The sequence below is a fragment of the Sceloporus occidentalis genome, unplaced genomic scaffold (genome assembly GCF_023333645.1).
Source record: "Sceloporus occidentalis isolate IW3139 unplaced genomic scaffold, rSceOcc1.0.p SCAF_1, whole genome shotgun sequence".
Classification (NCBI taxonomy): domain Eukaryota; kingdom Metazoa; phylum Chordata; class Lepidosauria; order Squamata; family Phrynosomatidae; genus Sceloporus; species Sceloporus occidentalis.
In genome coordinates this window covers 93,529,274-93,551,603 of record NW_028316981.1, presented here as the reverse complement: position 1 = coordinate 93,551,603, position 22,330 = coordinate 93,529,274, and the positions used below count along the sequence as shown (strand labels likewise).

Below are 22,330 nucleotides of genomic sequence, written 5' to 3'. Positions count from 1 at the left end.
CCTTGAATCTCATTTTGAGAGAAAAGTGGGACATAAATCCCATAAATAGTTCCATTATATACAATGGTATAGTAAAATGCTGTCCCTTATTTAAAATGCCAAAACCAAGGTTTGCTTTTGGACTAGGACATGGGGAGACCAGGGTTCAAATCCCAACTTCGCCATGGAAATCCACTGGGTGACCTTGGGCAAGTCACAGTCTCCCAGCTTCAGAGGATGGCAATGGCAAACACCCTCAAAAAAACTTGCCACGGAAACCCCACAAATAGGTATACCTTAGGGTCATTGTAAGTCAAAAATGACTCGAAGGAACACACCAACAAGTAAACAAATATACAATAACCACTTTTTGTGTGTGTCTTCGTATGTGTGCATGTATTGTGGCCTGTTATAGAGTATCATAGGAGTGCTTGGCTGTGCTAAAATGTAGGCCTGTATCACACAGTAGCATACTTAACAACCCAGCATAATTTAAAGCATTAATGTAGTCACATGCTGTGAGAAGTTCAGTTTTGCAAAAAAGGACAGGTGGCACTTCAGTATGCATGTTACAGTAGTAGACTGTGAGTCCACTGGGATGCACTTTAGAAACAAGGAAATACAACATAAAGCTAAACTACAAGGTAAAGCTAAATAGCAGTAGTAGAATAAGACTACAATACACTTTAAAAAAATAAACACAGTATGTTGGGTGAAAGTGCAAGGAAATCCATTTAGAGAAGGGGGAAAAAACCTGAACAAACAGCACAAACACACAATGGAGTATGACAATAAAAGATCCTTTTATTATAAAAATCTATACAATGAAATGCCAGACATAGCAATCATTTATATCTGGTTTATTTATATATATTTATATATCTATATATCCACATATATAGTTTTTACTTATAGCAAAGTAAAACTATGTTATATCACAAAATGCCTAACTACCATTTATTGCTCAATAAGGATGGCACAACACACACTCTTAGCATAAATGATGCCATGCTAGCTAAGATACTGAACAAACAGCCAAACACTGCATAACACACACAAAAGCATTTGTTAATTGTGAAGTGGAACCAGTCTGATTACTCACTTTATAAAAAATATTGGAATCATATAGATTTAAGCATTATAAAGGAGGAATATATTACTTAAAACATTTAAATAGTGCATATTGACATTTTGCATGTGGTATATAAAACATTCATGTACAACACTATACAGTACACAAGTTTCAATGTTTAAATGCACCGGTGTCTGTGGACAGATACAAAAGTAACTGAAGTGTACATTGCACAATGAAGCTGAATAAAAGCCACAGATAGTCTCCAGATTAATTTCCAATTCACTACAGTCCACTAAAAAAAATCCTTCTAGTTGTATAAAGCAAAGCATCAGAATATAAACCGATTTTAGTGCTCTCTCTTGGGTTCCAAAATTACATGCCTACAATCACAGTAAAAATAAGAGACTAATATGGAGTATCGCAAACCTATTTTCCATCTAATCCATGTTAACGCATCAACCTGATGAATTTACATGTTAGCCACTTATACCACAGACACTAATTTTTTTTTTTTTTTTGGTTTTTCAAAAAGCAGTGAAAAATAATATCAGTGCTGATATTAGCCATTTGTAACACATGCAGCAAATAGGCACATGCAAAAACATGGCCACAGTACAAAAGATCCCCCAAGGCGCCATGTTAAACACTTGAGCTCAAACCATTCTTACTAGATGTAGTACCTTACATGCAACGGGATCCCATTACACCCTGCTACTCCTTTCTGCACAATGCCCACAACCAGGCACTTTGTTTATTCAGAAAGCTATGCTGCTCAAACAAGTACCATAAAGAAGGTTGCAGCCTATGGAGACCCCTATGTGTAGATACCATATCCAAAGTAGGACTGGACAGAGTTCTTCTGAGTAAATTTTAAAAAAATGAAGCACATTAAAGACTGTTGTGTCATCTATAGTAAGCAAAATAAATGTCACCAAAAATGTTTCCATTCTGAAGCTTCATCATGCAAGAACCATATGATACTGTTTAACGCCACAAAGGTTAAATCACTTTTCTTTCCATGTCTACAACAGTGACATGGAAGAACTCTTTTTTTAAAAGCTGACTCTGTCCACCTTAAGTCAATCACATTATTGATTTGATTTTAGCCCTTGGTAAGATAAGTTTATTTTCAGATACAGCAGTTGACATAAGCCACATCTGAGCACTGACACAGTCTCCCCTGTAAGGGTAAGATGAGACATCCAATTTAGACCATACACTAAGTCATCATTCGCTGATAAACAGATAACTGATAAATTAACAGTAATGTTAGTCTTGTAGGCAATATGTGATATAAATGTTCAGATTTTTCCAATTTCTAAAAATAGAACAAGCAAGGTCACTTTCTGGTTTGTCCATTTTCATCTGAAACTGAAGAGCAAACAGGAGCTTTAAATTTCAATATCCACAGATCTCAAACCATTCTATTACATGACAGATGTCATTTGAAATCAAAGTGATTCCACAGCAGTCCTCTGAAAGGCGTTTCAGTTCAGTCTGGTGTTCAGGAACACAGTTTTTTTTAATTTGCTGCCATTGTTCCCCATAATAAAAAAGGCAACAGATGAGTTCAGTGTAACACTAACAAATGCAGATGAAACGAAGTTAGCAAGTCCAGAGTTTTGTAATGGTTCTAGTCCTACAGTCTTTTGAAAACAAGATGCATTTGTGATTTTAAAAAATGAGAAAAAACTTTGCTGAAGTTGGACAGAGCAGTCTTGATTTAAGAATCTCATTAGCTCTCTACTCAGGACCTACTTGCCCTTCAAATGTGGCACCATAGGAAAGTGTACAAAAACTGCATTCTTTCAACAGTGCAAGACAAAAGATAACACCAAAACAGTACAATAGACAGGATAAGAAACCATTCTTTCACTGTTATGAAGAAACATTATTTATATTTATTTTGAAGGATCCTGTTTGCTGATGAGGACCTCAAGAAGCCGAAGCTTGGCTTTAACTTTCTTATACTCTCTGTACTCATCAAGCATGGGGGCACGATCTTCCTTCTGAACATTCCTGAAAAAAGTGAAAAAAGATACAACATTAAAAAAGTAATCCTAGTAACCGTGTCGAAATAGAATGGTGATGAGTCAAGGCCAGCCTCTTTTAACCTCTCTTTCCTGAAAGCACCTTTGAAATAATTTTCAGGTCTCAGGGAAGCCCTGCATAAAAATAATTACCATATATACTTGACTATATGGTGACCTCATGTAAAAGTTGAGGGCAGGTTTTGGGGCCAAAATTATGGATTTTGATATGACCTGTAGGTAAGCTGAGGGTAAAACTTAGGGGCATGTAACAAAGGATGTAACAGATGAAGTAAAGGGAAATAATGCCACAGAACTTACAAAGTTCTGGCAGGCAAAAGCAGTGCTCATTTTAAAGTCTAAATGGATAAGAAGGGAACTGCGGTAAATGGTAGCTGTGCAATGTGTGGGGGAGGCAAGCAGGCACACGTGCAGCTCACAAAGTGCCCGTATGTCAAAATGGATATAAAGGCAAAGCAATGAAAATTGTGACTACATTAGCAATGATTACAACCTTTAACTTTAATGTGATAACTTTGTCTGATATTAACCCAGAAAAGCTGACAAATATACCCAAATGTCTTATTCAAATCTCTCAAAGGGCAGATTTTTCTCAGTCCTCCTTTGAGTGAAGCCCCAAAGAGCTGTCACCAACAGAGAACAGAAAGGGTTGGTACTTTCTTTAGGTGCTCCTGGGCCAGACTAAGCTCTCGCCTTTTGCCACTCCACTCAGAGGGGATGGTTCCTTTTTTTGATGATGCCGACTTTGTTGACTGCAAGATTGGCAGGTTGGCAGTTCGAGGCCCAAATGCTGTGTAATGGGATGAGTTCCCAACACTAGTCCCAGCTTCCGCCAACCTAGCAATTTGAAAGCATGCAAATAAAAGTAGATAGACTGGATACCATTTGAGTGGGAAGGTAACAGCGTTCTGTGCAATCATGACCACAGTCATCTTTGACAACGCTGGCTCTTCAGCTTAGTAATGAAGATACGTACTGCCCTCTACGGTCTGACACAACTCGACAACCTTTATCAAAGATGAATACCTTTACCTTCACCTTTAGAATACTTACCCCGACCCATGGATATGTTGACCCACCTTTTTTGGTCACTTTTTTGACTAAAATTTCTAAGCTAATACATTAGTAAATACAGCATATCTACAGCTCAAAAAAAGCATAGTTATTATCTCTCAATAGAACCTTTGAGATCTTTTGCAGAACCTTAGGGTTCCATGTAACCTTGGTTGAGAAACCCTGGTTTACACCCTCAGTTTTCCAAGCTACAGTGGTGATAAAATTTTTGATCTCAGTATTCTTCTGAAGCATTTTCGTAGAAAAGGTTTTATCACATTAAAGATGTATAATGCTCACATCATGGAAAGAGCACTCAGTAATCACAGCAATACAGCTTCTGAACATGGATGTTCCATTAAGTTATTTTTATCAAAATACAATGAATACACTGAATTTAAACTAGTGACAAATTTTACCTGCAATATTCATAACAGGCAAGCCACACACAAAAGCGCAGTCATTCTTTTGCTTTTATATGAATGATACCTGCTGCCACAATAATTTAAAAGTTGTCTTCAGTAGTTTATTTGGCCAAACCTACAACTGTGCCAAATTTCAAACCAGTCCAATAGCAATTCCCACATCTATAGCAAGTTAATAAGTGTCTAAAATCAACATTTGCTCCCCTTTCTTACTTTCTTGGGAAGTGGCCGTATGTATTTTTTCCAAATGCCAATTTTTTTTGTGAAAAGCATAGAATCATTTTATTAAGACTTGTCAAGAGATAGTGCATTTCATGGGCTCAGCGAAGCTCTGAACAGTGGTTTTCAGAGATAAGCTATTATGAAATGTGACTTTAAAATATTAGACTACACATGACTACACAGACTGAACAAAAGCTAGGAGGAAGGAGCCTACTGTTCTCTTTATGGTTCCTGCTGTCATTCTTCTGTCAAGTCTGCCACTCTGCCTCATAAGTGCCTTTTGGGGGGAGCAATAGCTAGGCCCTCTCCCTACCCTTTTTCCACCCACAGGTGAAGAGCTTTTTGTTCCGGCAGACTTTAAGATGTGAATTCTGTTAACTGTAGTAAAGTGGTGTGATCTATTTTATTTTTAAATGTTTTGTTAGTAATTTATATCTTAAATATGTTTTAATCATTTTAATCATGGTTTCAGTAACATTTGGCATTTAATGCATTTTTAACTTCGGTAGAATATGTTTTTTAATGGAATCTTGTTTTATATTTCTGTAAGCCACTTTAGATTCCATTGCAGGAGAAAGATGGGATAAAAATTCAACAAATAAATAAATAGCAGATTTAGACTTTGGGTGAAAGAGTGCCTTCCCAGGAGGGAGGAAACAAAAAAGGGGGCATACGTGTGCACACAGACAAAGAAAGGGCTACAGTACACTCAAGGAATCAGACGTGGAAAAAATGCCAAACCCACCCCTCCTTGGCTAGTCCTTCTTATTTATCTATCCTGTTTTTAAAATTATTGTTAGCGTTGTGTCAGTGTGATTGCTAGAAACAAAGGTTGCTAAAATTCACCCAGCTGTCAGCCACAGCCTCTAATATTGGCTGTATACACACAAAACAGATTTGTAAATTTTTACAGCAGTGTGGTAGAATTTTTACCTTTAAGGGTTCTTAGCACCATCTACTGGCATGGGTGACTGTATAATCATGGAGGAAGTCTCTTGACTTGTTTTTAGCCAAGGGCCCATACCATATTACCTATGCTTCTGGGGAGAAAGCTGGGAAGGACAGAACTCTGGTATATGCCACACCACTTTGTTCAACAAAGGTTAGATTACACAGTCAGAAATTCAGAAAGCATAGATCTCTCTCACTGCTTATCTCCTAAGCACAGCCAAGGTAGAAAGAGCTGCAAAACTAAATAAATAACAGAAATCAAGATGCTCTTTCTACATTTATATGAGCTCTCCTGTCACTAGCTGATCATCAGACCCCTTGCAAAAATTAGTTCTCTCTCAGTACCAATGCCAAAGTCCTTTAGTATTATTCAGCTTGTTATTTATTAAGCGGATTTATATTCCACCTTGCATTGTGGAATCTCAGGGCAATGTACAAATAAACAGTTTCAACGATTTAGAACACTTAACAATAGAGAAGAAGATTCAGACACAATGGGATTCCAAGAGAGAGCACATTCCACAACCAGGTCATAAGAGCAGAGAAGATTCTCTGCAATTTTCTGGCACACAAAGTTTATGGAATGTAAAGGAAACAACTTTTCTGGCCCTCAGAAACACTACAAGAGCTTCTGAGGTGGTGTTCTGAGGAGACTGAAAAATATGAGGAGATGATAATGAAAGTGAATAAGCCCTGCTTATTATCACTGTTCCCAAAGAAGCCTTCTGAATAACAATAGCTTTCTGTTACTTTTAATAAATGCATTATCCTAGTATTGCATTTTTGATTTTTCTAGATAGTGAACAAGATTATTTGAATTTATTAATTGTTTGTAATAATTTGTAATAATAATAATTAATTGTTTGTTTGCATCTTAACAAATTAATTATGGAACTTCAGATGAAATCACGACTACCATTATTTAACCTGTGTATAATATAGTTAAAACTTGCAAAAGATGATAATTAAAAATGTAAACTTTTGACAACACTAAGAACAATTTAAAACATACCATTATATTGTTTAAAAGTCTTTCTTTAAATTCTTCAGTTTTCAAAAGCTTGTTGGAATTTTATTGTTAAGTGTGTGCCTGCCAATAGAAGGACAGTAAAGAAGGGGCATTCTAGCCTTCATACCAATAAGAATTCAGGAGCCTGGGGGAAAGCCTATCTCATGTCCTCATCAGCAGTACCTGTGAAGATGGTGGGACTGAGAGAAGGGCCTCTTCTGAGGATCTCAGGACCTGGGCAGGCTCACAGACTGCCAAACAGCCTGGACCTAGACCATATTGGGCTTTATAAGTCATAATCAGACCTTTGAACTGTGTCACGGAAATTCAGTTATTAAAAATGTGACAGCTGAAGGTGAGAGTTAAGGCTATAGCATGGTTTCTTAGTCTCTACAAAGCTAAGAATCTGGAAGCCTCATGTTCAGTTTTGGTAATGTGCAACATGACAACTTGTGCTTACTTACAACTTACCCTACAGGCACCTACTTTTCTCTTTGTTTTTTCATGCCCAAATCTAGACAAGAAGGATGGAGTGGGTATGGGTCAACTCCCAAGAGGATCTGTTTAGCAATCCAGTAAAGCTTAGATGCTTCTTAAGGCAACACAAGGCCAGCACAAAGTAGAGCAACTTTCCTGGTCCCAGGCACTCCATTCTCCATATCCAGATGTGAGCTTGAAAATCCAAAGCACAGAGTGTGGGAGAAGAGAGAGTAGGATGTGTGACATTCCTCAGGGAGAGAGTAGAACAGTATGCATTCCTTTCTCTGCAGCAACATATTATTTGATTGCAAAAACACTGTCCAACAAGTCTCCATAGAACCCATACCAGCATAAAAATAGCCTGGTCTCTGGATTAATGTTCTAAAATGCACTCCATTTATATTAATTTTAATTCAATCACTATTAGTGTGACTGCTAATCCTACTAAAATAAATGGAATTGGTTATCATGTTATTTGTGTTAATTGTGTTAGCATAATTCTTGCCTTTTTCAGAGAAAGAGAAGTGCATTTTTTCCTTCTCATTGTTTCTATTAATAATGAATATTTAGTCTAACCAGTACTGCAAACTAAACTAACCTTCCATTCTGCTGATAAAATTCTTCTTCAAATTCTCGTAGCGTTTTGCGTAATTTCTTTTTTTCAGCTCTGGCTTTCCAAAGTTGCTCCAGTAATTCAGGCCTAGAAAGATTGTTAAAAAAAATACATTGGATTATAAACATCATTGTGTATACTTCATCCACTAAAGAAGCAATAATATTTGTTAGATGCCGTATATACTCGACTATAAGTCGATCTCGTGTATAAGGGCATGTTTTGGGGCCAAAATTATGGACTCTGATATGACTCATGCGTAAATCAAGGATAAAACCTAGAGGCATGTAACAAAGGATTTAAAGGATGAAGCAATGGAAGACTATGTCAAAGAATTTACAAAATTCCGGTGGGAATAAATGTGCTCACACTAAAAGCTGAATGGATGAGAGGACAGATTACACTCTTGCCTTTCACCAGGGGATGGTTCCTTTTTTAAAATAAGAGTTAAACTACAGTACTGTATTTTCCGGTGTATAAGACTGGGCATATAAGACGACCCCCAACTTTTCCAGTTAAAATATAGTTTGGGATATACTCACCGTATAAGACTACCCCTCTTCCAACGCACACCAAATAATTTTTTTTTAAAAAACCCATCAGATTTGATTTCAATATGGTAATTTTAATTCAAATGACATGCAGGTACTTAGCAGGAAACTTTGTTGTATACAAAGCCTGCTTAGATTGGTCAGCTCTCCCTGCCTGCCCAGCCTTTCCTGTCTCCAAGACTATCAGAGTGGTAGCTGCTTTCATACGATTGTCAAATATAGTGGGGATGTGGCCGCAGCCATTTTTGAGCTCCCCCCACCATATGTGGCGATCACAGATTCTCCAGTCCAGCTCAGAAGTTTCAGCACCTGCCGTATGACACCCGGTGTATGAGACGACCCTCGACTTTTGAGAAGATTTTCCTGGGTTAAAAAGTAGTCTTATACGCCAGAAAATACAGTACTTACATTGATCCATGGTTAAGTCAACTCAGTTATTTGGGGTCAATTTTTTGACTAAAATTTTTAGACTTATACATGAGTATATACAGTAATAAGTGACTTTTGCTGAGAAATTTGTTTCTGATAAAAGGTGTTTCATCAGAGGAAATGTTCAACTATTGCTGTTGATACAGAAGAAAGAACTATATGAAAATTTTTTGCTGAATTAATAAACTAGAATGGTATTTCAGATTATAGCCCTTGCATTTTAATGCTCTACCCCAAATACCATTATAATCCACAAATATTTACTGTAAAATATCAAACATCTATAAAATTTCCAAATTTGTAAACTAGTGCTCACACAATCCTGTTCACATACATGGAAGCTGCACGTGTACTAGAGAGACGGAGTTCTCGAGTCAACTTCTCCTGAGTATCTTCAGCATCAGACTCTGAGTTTTCAACTGGGCTGGTAGTAAAGGGCTGTGTTTGGGCACTTGATTTCAAGATATCACTCAACTCTGAGGAAAGTTCACCATCTTCTTCTTCTTCCTGCAAGATAATAAATGTAGCGCAATAAACACTATTACACATTACACACTCCAAATGACTAGCCACACGCCGCCAAGTATCATTTACAATGCTTCCACATATGCATTCATGTTTAGAATTCTATGGCACTTTACAGGACATAGGAGGGAAGTGCAAAGTACTACTGGCTCATTTATATTAAGGTTGTGGTCATCTTTGGACACTCAAAATACCTTAATCTCTTCAAAGAAGTGGGCTGTTTCTCCTTCTATGATAGGCTGTAATATTTGGCCACGCCTTTTGGTTGACGGTGATCCCTTAAACAAAATCACAAGGTGTTAAACAGGACACAGAATCAATACTGTTTTAAGTTTTGTTCCAGTTATTTTTAGAACAGGTATGCAGTTTCTGTACCTCTCTATGTTAGCAAAACAGAACATTGAAACCTAGCCAACATCTATCTAGAGACTAGTGTTAACACTACAAAATGAGAACACTAAATCCTACATGGCTCTAATGGCTTAGTGCCAACTAGTGCCAAAAATTCAAAACAAAACTGTTGCTCCAGTTTTACAACCTGTCTGGAGAAAGATCACTACTTTTAAAAATCATACATCATTTTAGACAAAAGTTATTATAACAAATGTTGATGCACACTGGTGATGAAATAAATTAATCTGCTGCAGCTGACACAAACTAGAGAAAGGCAAGAAAAAGTTGAGACTTATTAATTCATCAGTTATCCAAAAGCTAAAAACCAAATAAAATCAGTGTAAAGAATTTTTTGAAATCCTATGTAGTATTTCACTGCCTGGCTCTTCACATAAGAACTAGAAAACGATTCTGAAATACAGAGCAAGATATTATTCTCATTGCTGAAGTAAGTTAACATCAATCAACTGAACAATCTTTGAAATACATTTTCTACTTACAAGGATGGGAGTAATGCTTGCTCGAGTTAACATTTGTTTCACAAGCCTGTATCTGTCATAGAGGGGTTTAACAATATGCCTTTCTTCTCTGGAAACCTAAGAGAAAGATGAGATAGATCATCAAACAGTGAAAACGAACAAAATGGACAGTTCCCTATGCTGAGAAAAAGGCTTGCATGCTCTTTTCAGCAGCACAGAAATATTTACAATTAATAACACAAACTAGAATATGTCATCTACTGAACACTAAGTTTGTAGGGCATAATTTGAACTTAATGTGAAAGACAGGCAAATACCTAAGGCATGGTTGCTCAGAGTGCAGAGGTGAAAGGACCAATGCAACTCTTTTGCTGGAGCAGCGAAATGTTTAGACATATCCTTATCTACAAGTTATCACGGTCATCAGTGACAATTCTGACAAGTGGGCTATTCTCCACAATTCTGGATAAAAGGCAGAGAGAAATGAAGGCCACCTCAAAGAGCATTCACCCCTTTCTGCAGTTACACAGTTAGAAAAAGAGCAGGAAGTCAACATTCAATGGAATACCAACTCCCCAAAAAAGGAAAGCTCCCCACTAGACAAAAGTATGTGAGATAAGAGTTCTCGTCCTATTATGTCATTACAGGATGTTATGCCAAATCAGTACTAACAGAAGAGACATTACCAAAATTGGAAACTACCTTCACAAAGTGCTAAACCAAAACGCCATAATGCTAAACACGGTTTGCAGAAAAGAATACATCTTACAGAAGAATGTATAAGGGCCTAAGATGTCTCCCTGTCAACATTACCCCAAAAATGCTTTAGGTAAGGGGTGGTAGCTGTCCAGAACATGTTGGACTGCAAGTCCCTGCAGCCTAAGCCAGCATAGACAATGGTAAGAATACTGGGAGTTACAGTCCAACAGCATCTGGAGGGCCACATGTTTCCCACCCTACTTTAGATTGTAACTGGGTGGATGAAAATAGTTTAGTTTAAAAATAAAATCAGATTTTTAGCTTTAACATTTTTTTAAAGGTGCACTTATATCTAATACAGCTTGGCTTAAAATAACAACCAAATGTAATGCAAGTATATAAATCTACACTCTCTTCACACTAAATGCATGGCCCCTGTTTAAACACATTAAGCTCAATAAACACATTGAGCTAATCAACATATTATTCATTAGATTTTTTTACAAAACAGATAGTTAGACTCTTTTGAAAGCATGAACATGTATTTTCAGTTCCAGATATAAATATCATTCTGCCCAGTCACTTTTGATGCTGGTAAGTTTTGGGCAATAAAGTCTTCAATTCAAGTAAGTTATCTTTGAGCTGGAACAGACCAGCTCTAAAAGCCACGGTCCAGGAGGCTTGGGAGCGCAGCATTTATATGCCGCATGCTCCCATGCTGCTGTGAAGCCACGCAGAAGTCGGGTGGCCACCCAGATGTGGCCAACTTCAAGACGCTGTGGTGGAGCGGCGTTTACATGCTGCACACCACCGCAGTGTTTGGAAGCCAGCTTTGGGCTGTAGCAGGGCAGGAAAATCTGCCCTTTCACCAACTTGGAGCTCCAACATGACAACATTCAGTAAACACACAATTTTAAATTATAAATAACTAAAGGGTGGAGAAAAATATGAAATATTACCGGACGTCCATGCTGACTTTCATAGTACAGGAGACTTTTTTGGAGTGATGTTTTTTCTTCTGCCAGATGGTCTTTGTTCATTTTCTATAGTGAAAGAGAAAGTAAAGCTAAAACAAAGGCGCATTACAGACGGGCCTAAGAGGCGCCGTCCTTGTGCCGCGATTACGCGCCTTGCCCCTCGCGCGTAACCGATATGTCAAGATAGCGGCGCCCTATACAGATGGGTGCCACCATCTTGACGTAGTGGATGCTCTGCGTCCGCACGTCCCAACCCAGAAGAGACGTCGCGAGTGCGCACTTTGGCACTTGCGATGTCTCTTCCGGGTTGCCGGAAGGAGCGCGATTTTCACGCTCCTTTTTTGCAGCGCAGAGGAGTCACGCGGTTTGGCTGCTGCGGCTCCTCCACGCTGCAACCGGCAGCGGCCTGAGACCGCCCCTTTTGGGCGGTCTGTAACGGACCAAAATTTAAAAGCTCTAAAGTGCTATGAAGTATACCTCATTTAATGGAATAGGCAGGTTCCTAAGTTTTACTTCTTTAACAGAAAATTTGGTACCAGAGGTAAAAATAACATGGCAAGAATAGAGATAGAGCCGTCAACCACAGTTCAATGTGCTTCAGCAAAGTTTTTATCCAAAACTAGTATTATACATACATAAAATGAAACAAACCAGGTCAGGGAATCTTTGTATAATGAACAAAAACACTTTGAATCTTCTAGAAACCATCTGAAAACTTTCTCCAAAATATGTCCTGGAATGATTTTTTCCCCAACACACTCCATTTTTCTTAAGATTTCCTTTTTGGTTGCAAAACCTAAAGATCTAGGATAGTTGGTAAGGCAGGCTAGTCTGTTTTCCCCTTTTCTTTATGTTTTGCTATTCACGCAAGCTCAGTAAGTGATTCTGGAGGAAGCTGTTTACCTGGCCTATTGTAGGTAAGCACACAGAACTATGGTTGGATAACCTACAGCAGAATCCAATTTTTTTCTGGGTCAAGTTTCATTGTATTGTTTACTGCAGACCAACTACTGCAAAGCAACACTAAAGGTCAGTCTTAGACCATCCCTCCTCCATCATCCTCCCAATGCCATAGCTGCAAAAACAATTTCCAGCTAGACAGAAGCTAAGAAAAAAGGAGGGTCGGTCTAGGCTGGGTTGCTGTGAAAAGACTTTGTAAAAAGGAGTTTCTTTTTCAGAAACTTTGTTAAATGAAGTATGCCTATACAAAGTAATAGGTCTGCATACTGACCCTACAACTCCATGGGCTACAGTCCTTCTGCATGAGGTTCCTTGCTCAACCCAGTGTCAAGAAATGTTTCATGTGCCCATCATCAAGCAGATGTTGTTGACTTCATTACTGGTGCAGAATTTCATAGATGCATTTGAGACTTTGCATCAGGGCAATTTTTTTTTACAGTTCTTCCTACAAAATTAATATTCGGGGGGGGGACTATAAATCAGGAACTGTAAGTCAAATTAGGGCACATGCTTGACTGAAATATTTCCATTTCCTTTTCAGGTGTAACAATACAGACAATACTTACCTTTATATCTTCTGGTAGGCATCTTTCAATTCGTTTTTCCTTCAACCTTTTTAAAATGAGTTCAACTGTGGCCTCCTTGGTAGGCTTTTTCTCTTTCTGTGCAACCCGCAAATCATCTTCATTTTCTTCATCTTCATGATCCAGAGATGAGCCAAAGCTTTTTGGAAGAGTGTTACTTCGTGGACGTGTCTGAGGTACAAATTCACCATCTGAGCTTTTGTGCTTTGCATCTACATTCCAGAAAAAATACCAAACCTAAGTGAAGAGTCACTTTGCATCATTATATTTAAATCACCTGAACTAAAACAGAAATTAGGATTTTAATTCATTTTTTCAGGGCTCAAGAAATAGGGACTCTAGGGCTTACTGTGATATACAAACTATATATAAAGTGTAAGCCATGATTGTTCTGGAAATGCAGATCATGATTCAGTTATATTACTTGTCTCCAAGGAAGGCACTGAAAGATTTGTAATTTGTAGTTTGTGAAGATGGATCTCTTACCTTTTATTTGCTTTTTCAATTTGGTAAGTTCTGTCATCCATTTTAAGACCTTTGGATTTGCTGCAATATCAGAATACGAAGGCTGCAAAAGATATATGTGTAACATTAATATCCTCAAGCAAAGTAGGGAAGTCAAACAGTGAACCAAATGTATCTATCTGACTTCAATATGGGAAAAGCAGGTCCCCACTTTTCCTTGCTGGTCAAAATACACTGCACTGGTAGTCAATATGGCCAGGTTTAAGATTTTATTCAGCCATTTGGGATGAGGTTACCCTAAGGATAATCTCCCTTTACCCTTGCCTGGTAGTCTTAAAATGAGGCACTTTTGATGTACCATACAGCCTAAGAGGTCTGCTATGAAGAAAACAGCCTTTAGTGTAGTAAGCTCCTGTTCTGTGGCAATGTTAGCCAACCAACTATAATCAAGACTTTTAGGCACCTGCTTAAGACACATTTTTTCTACTCAAGCTTTCCCTGAAGTCTCATTTGGCTATGCTTACTGATTTTACAGATCACGTGATGAAGATGTTTTTCCTTTTTTCTTATAAATACAATATAATAAATATGAACAAAAAAGGAAAAACATCTTACTACACTAAAGGGTGTTTTCTTCATAGCAGACCTCTGTTAAATATTTAACAGTCTATAAGTGTGCATAATAGTAACAACAGCATCAGAAGCAAAAAATGGTCCTATTTTGCAAGGATCTAAGTACGCATTTTCCCTGATCACAAACTTCAAATCTGCACAACTCAGTTGATTACACAGGTAATTCTTACTTTTTCATAAGAGTGGTCACTTTTGTGGAATTTTGTGGAACCTGTCAAGTTATGAATCCCCTAGCTGTGTGTAGATAACATCAAAGATATATTAAAAGGTCACTGTATTGACTGGAAATCAGGGATGGGGAAAGTGCAGCCATTTTTGTGGCACCCAGAGTCCTCCACCACCATCAAAAATATTTTGGAAAAATAGCCAAAAATGAATCACAGTGCCCAAAGAATTCAAGGCATCACTATGGTGGTTAATGTATTATTAATAACTTTGCTATGTGTGTACATTATTTCATTTATTCACATAGGAGATGATTTTAATTCAAAACTGTTTTATATAGAACAGAAGTGAACAATTGTGAAAGTATAGGGGATCATATTAGCCCCTCAGGAGACACTGGAGAGCCGCACCTCCCTCACTGCATCTGCTCTGGGGAAAAACAAACTAAAATAGTATTTTTTGTCCCCTATGCACTCGGGGAATGAGAGGGGTATTTTCACCATATTTTGGGGCCTTCCTGGGCCATTTTAGAATCAGGAAGTAAAAAAGGCCTCTCTGGGCTCAAAACATGGCATAACTCCCTCTAGAGGGCATACCTTTCTAAGTATGTACAGACTAACTGACAAATGATATGTTCTAGAACTTTTCCTGGTATTGACATCAGGCTGACTGGTTGATAGTTGCTCAGGTCCTTGGTTTGTGTCCTTTCTGAAGATGAAGACAGCAACTGCCCTCCAAAAACCTGCTAGGACTTCTCCTGTCCTCCTCCAAGAATTCTCAAAGATTATTAATTGTGGCTCTGAGATTACACCTGTAAATTCCTTTTTATTCTTGGAAGCAGTTCATCTGGACACAGATGGTGGAATTTATATAGAGAGCTAGATATTCGTTTACTACCTCTTTACCTATTCTGGTTAAATTTTCCTTTACTACTTCTTTACCTAGTCTACCCTGAAGTCTTTTTTTGCATAATTTCTTCTGTTTTCATCAGTCAGAAGCACTATTTTCCTTTGGGGGTAAAACTGAAGGTACTGAACAGTTCAGTCTTCACCATCCTCCCTACACAATGGCCTTACCATTTCTTGTTCTTTTCTTGCTTTGACCATAGCCAAAAAATTCACCCATTTTATTATTTTGAACTTCACTAGAAGCTTCTTTCTAGTGAACTTCTTGTTAGTTTTTCTGACTTTCTCCCTATAAGACTATTATTCATTTGTATTTCTCTTTGGTGAGTTCCCCTTTCTTCTATTTCTTATGTCTCTTCTAAACCTCAACTCGTCTGAAATTTCTTTATACATCCAACATGGTTTCTTTAGACCAGTGGTTCCCAACCTTTGTTGGGCCGCGACCCCCATTGCGGGCAAAAGTCCCGCCCATGACCTCCCTCATTGGTTGGGAGGCCAGGTACGGGTGGGACTTTCGACCGCCTACAAGCCCCAGCAGGCTTTGCGCCCGGAAGTCCCGCCCCTACCTGGCCTCCCAGCCAATCAGGGAGGCCACTGGCAAAGAAGGGGTGGGACTTCCGGCCGCAAAGGCCACTGGGACTTGCAGTCCTGTCTTTGTCCCCTTCTACCCGCAGGTGCCTTCAAGGCACCCGCGGGGAGAAGAGGCAAGGCGGCGGCGGCCCTTTCCCCTTCTCCTTGCGGGTGCCTTCGAAGGCAACCACAGGGAGAAGGGAAGAGGATGAGGTGGCCCTGGCCCCTTCTCCTCGTGTTGTCCGCCGGCAGCCACGAGGAAAAAGGGAAGAGGGGAATCCCAACCTGGCGACTCTCAAGAAAGGGTCGAGCGACCCCCAAAGTGGTTGCGACCCCTGCTTTAGACATTCCAGTTCTCTTTCTCACTAGAATAGCTTGCAACTGTGCATTCAGTATCTCATCTTTAAGAAACATCTATACATTAGGACAAGGAAATGGAAGGAAAAAGAAAAGCGCATTCGTGCTGAATTAAAAAAAAGCATACCTTGAAGTTTTTGTCTTTTTCAAACTGCTCCTCAAATTGTTTTATTTTTTTCTGCAACTTCTTGACTAGCTGATAAGGAGTCTTTTCTTCCCTTCTGTCATCCTTAGAACTATTAAATGATGCTCTTCGGGTTCTGAATGTAAAAGAAGGGGATGTAAATTTTTAGATACGCATACACATATTATAAAATACAGAAAGCCCCCCAAAAAACAATAAGCAGAGGTACATTTATTTTAAAAATTCTAACACAATGTCTGCAGAGTAAACAAAATAATAATAATCTCACATGTTACAAAATATCGTCCTCTCACAAAATACTGTCACTAATCCTCACTATAAAGTTGTATTTTGATGAGGTGAGAACATGGCAGGTGAACAGGAAGTCAGTCAAGTGCTTGAATCACTGATAAGAGCTGACCCTTTACTCTTGCCACAAGATGACTGATTTCTTCCAGAAGCTGTAAACTATAGCCTCTGTGAAAAACATGAAATCATTGCAGACTCTAAGGGAAAATGCATAGCACTTTCACACCACAGCTTTAAAAGACATCTAACACAAAAAATCAGCGACAGAAAATGAATCCCTTTTCTCTGATACCATGTCAATGCTATTAATACAAAAACTACATGCAGTGATAAATAGAAGGAAATAGCTTATAGCCTAAAGACTAATTTCTACCCTTGTGTCCACAACAAAATTTATGTTTTCTTCACTGCAATTGGAGGCTAAGAGTACTGTCAGATATTCTTGACAAATCATTTAAGCTTTTCTGTGCCTTTACTTCCTCTCTTCAAGAGGCAACTTCTCCACTTTTAACAGAATATGAGGTACATTATTTGGGTCCAGACCACAAAAAAGATCTCTACGGTATACTTACATTTGTTCAAGCCAAGCTAATTCTGTGTCTACATCTCTAAATGTTTCCTTTAAGATGAGCAAATTCTCAAAAATTAAGTGGTTTCTACAAAATTTCTTACTCGGGAAATATAGCCAAAAACAAATTCCATGACTCATAAGATAGCTGAAAAGAAAGTGTTCCCTTGTCTTTACTACTGCCTGATGATTCTGCAAGCATCCTTTCTTTATTATACATGAAGTTCATTTTATGTCATTCCTCAGTGAAAAAGCTGAGAACTAATACCAGTTTGAACAGAACATCTATATAATTGATAATAAACCTCTGTCAGCTAGTTACAAATTTCCCTTTAACCTGGTCAACAATTCACTGCTATTCTAACTTCTTCTGGACTAAGCTACTCACTAAATAATGTGCTAATCAGAATGCCAAAAGAAAATTAATGTCTCTTTATGCTCGTAGACACTAACATGAAAAGGCTTTTATTTTTCTTTCAAATGATCCCTGTTAAAAGAAATGGAATACCTTTTGTGCCATGGAAGAAAAAGATTTCTAGATCTGTCTAGCAGGAAAAGAAATCTAGAATAAGGTATAAAACACTGTATGATGCCAAGGGAAGGGGTGGCTTGGGTGTCACAATCCACATTGATGTGGAGTTCTCCTGACCTTCTGTAATGCATTTCCAACGATGGAAACTATGGAAAGAGGAGGGATAGGGAAATTCTTTCTCACTAGAATAGCTTGCAACTGTGTTTCCACAGCTATGCTGAACACACCTACATTTTATGCTGAATCCGCACTGCAGAAATAAGCCAATTTGACATCACTTTTACTGTCATGGCTCAATGCTATAGAATCCCAGAATTTTAGTTTTTTGTGGCAAAGTTCTCTGACAAAGAAGGCAAAATGTCTCACAAAGTTACAACTCCCAGAGTTCCATAACACTGAGTCATGGCAGTTAAAGTGGTGCCAAATGGATTATTTCTGCAGTATGGATGTAGCCTTTATTTTTTTAGAAAATGAACAGTGATATTTCGGAAATGATAGAAAGTTCTTCACCTAAGCTGGAAAACCAGCTTTAACTCAATCTGCCAAGTATAGACATGGGGAAAGATTGGGTTTTAATGTTTAGAATACTGAGGCCTGTTACAGACGGACCTTAAAGTATGTGCTGAGCACATACTAGGGTTAGGAAGCGGCGGCGCTTCCGCACCCCCCAACCCTGGTACGTGCTCAGCACATACAAAATGGCGGCAGCCTTTCCACACGGTCGCCGCCATGATGTCACGACTGCGCTGCCTCCAAATGAAGCGGTGCGGTTGTGACGTAGTGGGGCCGCGCGAGGGTGCTTAGTGCGCCCTTTCCGCGGCCCCGGAAGGAGCTCCGTTTCGGAGCTCCTTCCAGGTTTGCGTCGCTGGGCGCTGCCTTTAGATGGCTGCGCCCAGCGACGCAGAGGAGAAAGGGGCCAAGCGGCCCCTTTCTCCTCCTCCCCGCCGCCGCGGGGTGTCCTTGGGGCTTGAAGCCCCAAGGACACCCCTTTCCAGGCTGCGGGGAAGCGGTGTTTTGCCCCTTCCTCGCGGCCCGGAAAGTGGCAGATCGGGGCCTCAGCGGCTGCTGCTCTGGCCACTGAGGCCCCGATCCGGCGGGGAAAGGGGCGTGTGCAGGCCGCCGCTTTTCAGCGGTCTGTAACGCGCCTTAGTTAGCGAGGCCAAAAGTGAAGGCTTATGGGTGCTGGAATTCAAAACATCAGGAGGGCCAACATTTCTCCCTCCTGCCTTTGTCTGTCCATCCCCTCCTTTTGTCTGTTAGCCATACAGCGCCTTTCTTTACAAAGATATTTGAAGAACATGTGAAAAAAGTAGTGAACTATACAAGAACAAAGGCACGGGACAGCCAAAGTTAGTTAAAAATGGAAATGGACTGTTGAAATGTGTTTAGAAAATATCAGTGGTCCTTAAGCTTCTTAAGGTCAAGTTTCTGACCAGTTTAATATGTTTAAGAAAATCAAAGTGCGCTGTAGAATTAAAGGAATTTTAAACTGTCCATACTGTCCATTAAGGAGAACGCTTGTGGCAATTACCGTATTTTCCAGTGTATAAGACGACTGGGCGTATAAGACGACCTCCAACTTTTCCAGTTAAAATATAGAGTTTGGGATATACTCGCCGTATAAGACTACCCCTCTTCCAATGCACACCAAATAAAAAAAATTAAAAATCAGATTTGAGTTCAATATGGTAATTTTAATTCAAATGCTTATGACATGTAGGTACTTAGCAGGAAAATGTGTTGTATACAAATCCTGCTTGGATTGGTCAGCTCTCCCTGCCTGCCCAGCCTTCCCTGTCTCCAAGACTATCAGAGCAGTAGCGCAAACATGGCTCTTTTTCTATACCCTGGCTATCCTGGGCACCTGCAGCTTGCTCCGCCCTTCACTTACACTTTCTCGGTGAGGCGCCTCCTCACCTCGTCATCAGGACCACGTGAGTGGATTTTCTTCTACCGTACTTGTACAGCGCCGCCCTTGCTGCTTTCATATGGTCACCACATATGGTGGGGATGTGGCTGTGGCCATTTTTGAGCTCCCCCACCATATGTGGTGACCGCAGATTCTCCAGTCCAGCTCGGAAGTTTCAGCACCTGCTCCAAAAAGCGACACCCGGCATATAAGACGACCCCCGACTTTTGAAAAGATTTTCCTGGGTTAAAAAGTAGTCTTATACGCCAGAAAATACAGTCGTTTGTACAGGCTGAACGATTCTTGAAGCACTGGCTGATTACACTTTCCATACAGACATTGTTTCTCCATTTCAAAATGGGGCAATTTTATTGTGACAATTGTTTATCATTAAAAAAAGAAAAGATCATAAACCAATGAAGTGAAAGAATCTGCATTAGCCAGAATTCTCTGCAAATGAAGCCCGCTGCATTAAAATGCGACAACTTTTTACCACTCACAGCCAGTGGTTTTACAAAAGTAATTCTCTGAAAGATAATTACATGACTGCATCTATGGTCTACAGGTAGATGGTTGACAAACAAATGAAGAACTTTGCATCCTGAGACTGAATTTCTGTCATGTAGCTTTCACTACTTATGAACTCTATCAACTACATACCTAACAAAAGAAAGTGCTTTAGATGAAGAATCTATTTTTTCTGGATCATGGAGGAAACGCTGGCTTTGCCCAAAATCCAAACTCCGATGTGATAAAATAGGATGACTGTCCTCTTCCAGAGGATGATTCATTCTTCCAGCTTGTGGAGAAAGCTGGGCTTCTCCAGATTCACTGTCTTCCTGCCAAGATTTAAAAGCAGGAAACGGCTCTGCAAAAAATAAATATAAAAGAAAAGCAAATGGCACTGGGATATTAGAACATCACCAGGAAAATCAAATGTCCATCCAATGTTTAGCCTAGTGTGCTATCAACAGCATGTGTGTTAAACACAAAATGAACAGTGAAATGCACTGGAAAGCTATGTGTTAAAAGCAAACAAAAAAAGCGCAATACACTCCAAATACATATATATCAATCTTCTAGAGGGTTTATACCAATTATGCATTTAGTGAATATTTTGCATGCATTATTTTATAAAGCTCTACAGTGTTGCACACTAAAATATGTACAGTGTGCATTTTGTTTAAATTCCAGAACAGAGGCAGTGGTGAGATTAAGCCACATGACCACAGATACGTCATGTAAAAAGCAGTACACGGCACACTGAAATATTTCAAGTGAAACATTAATTGCATTGATCCATCCATCTGCATCGATATTTTAAAAAATGAAGTCAATCTTCACAAATCTTGGAAAAGAAAAATAACCATTATTTATGTTGTAATATATAAAGAGTTCTAATCTCTGCCATGTCTTTATATACAGAAGTAGCTCACTAATTCTAGTGTGATGCTGAAGGAGCCCTATTATTTTCAAAGAAAATAATAACAATTTCTGATCAGGGCAAATATTTAGCTGAAATGATTATTTTATAAAACATTTGTGACTGCTCTAAAGAAACTGGAAACAATGGATTTCAAGAGAGAAAACCAGTGTACCTTAATTTTCATCATTCTGTTTACTTATTGTCAAGATCATACTATTACTACTTCTAAAAAATTCCAGTGCAAATCTCACATTCCAAAGCTAGGCTGAAAGTACACAAAATGACAACATAGCAAAATATTGATTGACCCACTTATACCTGCTTCCCACCGAGTACAATATGGTTTTGAGGAATCACTTACTTTAACTATAAGATGCTGAGTGTACAATGCCAAGCATTTTGCTGTGGTGTGGTCATAGGATGCTGCCCATAACCGGTCACATTGTTGGTCCATTTAGCAGATTACTATCTATTCTACCTGGCAGCAGGTTTCAAGGGCCACAGAAAGAGGTCTTTTCCAGCTTTGCAGCTTGGATCCTTTTACTAGCTATGTCAGAATTTTACCTGGCACCTTCTGCATGCAAAGTCTGTGTACTACTACTAAGGCCCTTCAGAAGGCAGCAGGTAAAGGGGTAATTTGAAAACAACCATAAACCACGAGAATAGGCAGATAACTAAATGTATGGCGAACCATACTTACCCTCCCCTTCTCTCTGTAGATGCATTGTTTTGAAATCAATGAGGGGAAAAGTGATAGGGCATGGCGCTAATAAATGAAAAAATGGCAAAAAATACTGAAGTGAACACATCGCACAGTTAGAACAAACCATACATAACATATAGGAAATACAGCAGCACAAGGAAAGTCTTCCAACTGACATCTGGGCCAGATGTGAGCACACCATTCCCAAT

General features: G+C 39.1%; 1 protein-coding gene across 6 annotated transcripts in view; it reads right to left on the bottom strand.

Annotated features, from left to right (window-relative positions):
* Positions 1–763: 763 nt before the first annotated feature.
* The window catches only part of FAM13B (family with sequence similarity 13 member B), an 85,293-nt gene continuing 63,726 nt past the window's right edge, over positions 764–22,330 (bottom strand). For 3 of the 6 annotated variants that reach the window (XM_089529451.1, XM_089529468.1, XM_089529457.1), the window contains 11 exons: positions 22,119–22,184; positions 20,653–20,860; positions 16,678–16,810; positions 13,942–14,023; positions 13,438–13,667; positions 11,894–11,977; positions 10,257–10,352; positions 9,558–9,641; positions 9,155–9,345; positions 7,844–7,945; positions 764–3,073 (listed from right to left, as the gene is read on the bottom strand). In XM_089529451.1, coding sequence (XP_089385577.1) covers positions 2,956–3,073; positions 7,844–7,945; positions 9,155–9,345; positions 9,558–9,641; positions 10,257–10,352; positions 11,894–11,977; positions 13,438–13,667; positions 13,942–14,023; positions 16,678–16,810; positions 20,653–20,860; positions 22,119–22,184 — 1,394 coding nt within the window. In that variant the 3' untranslated portion in view covers positions 764–2,955. The remainder of the gene's footprint in view (positions 3,074–7,843; positions 7,946–9,154; positions 9,346–9,557; positions 9,642–10,256; positions 10,353–11,893; positions 11,978–13,437; positions 13,668–13,941; positions 14,024–16,677; positions 16,811–20,652; positions 20,861–22,118; positions 22,185–22,330) is intronic. The other 3 variants (XM_089529463.1, XM_089529472.1, XM_089529479.1) reach the window with 3 other exon arrangements.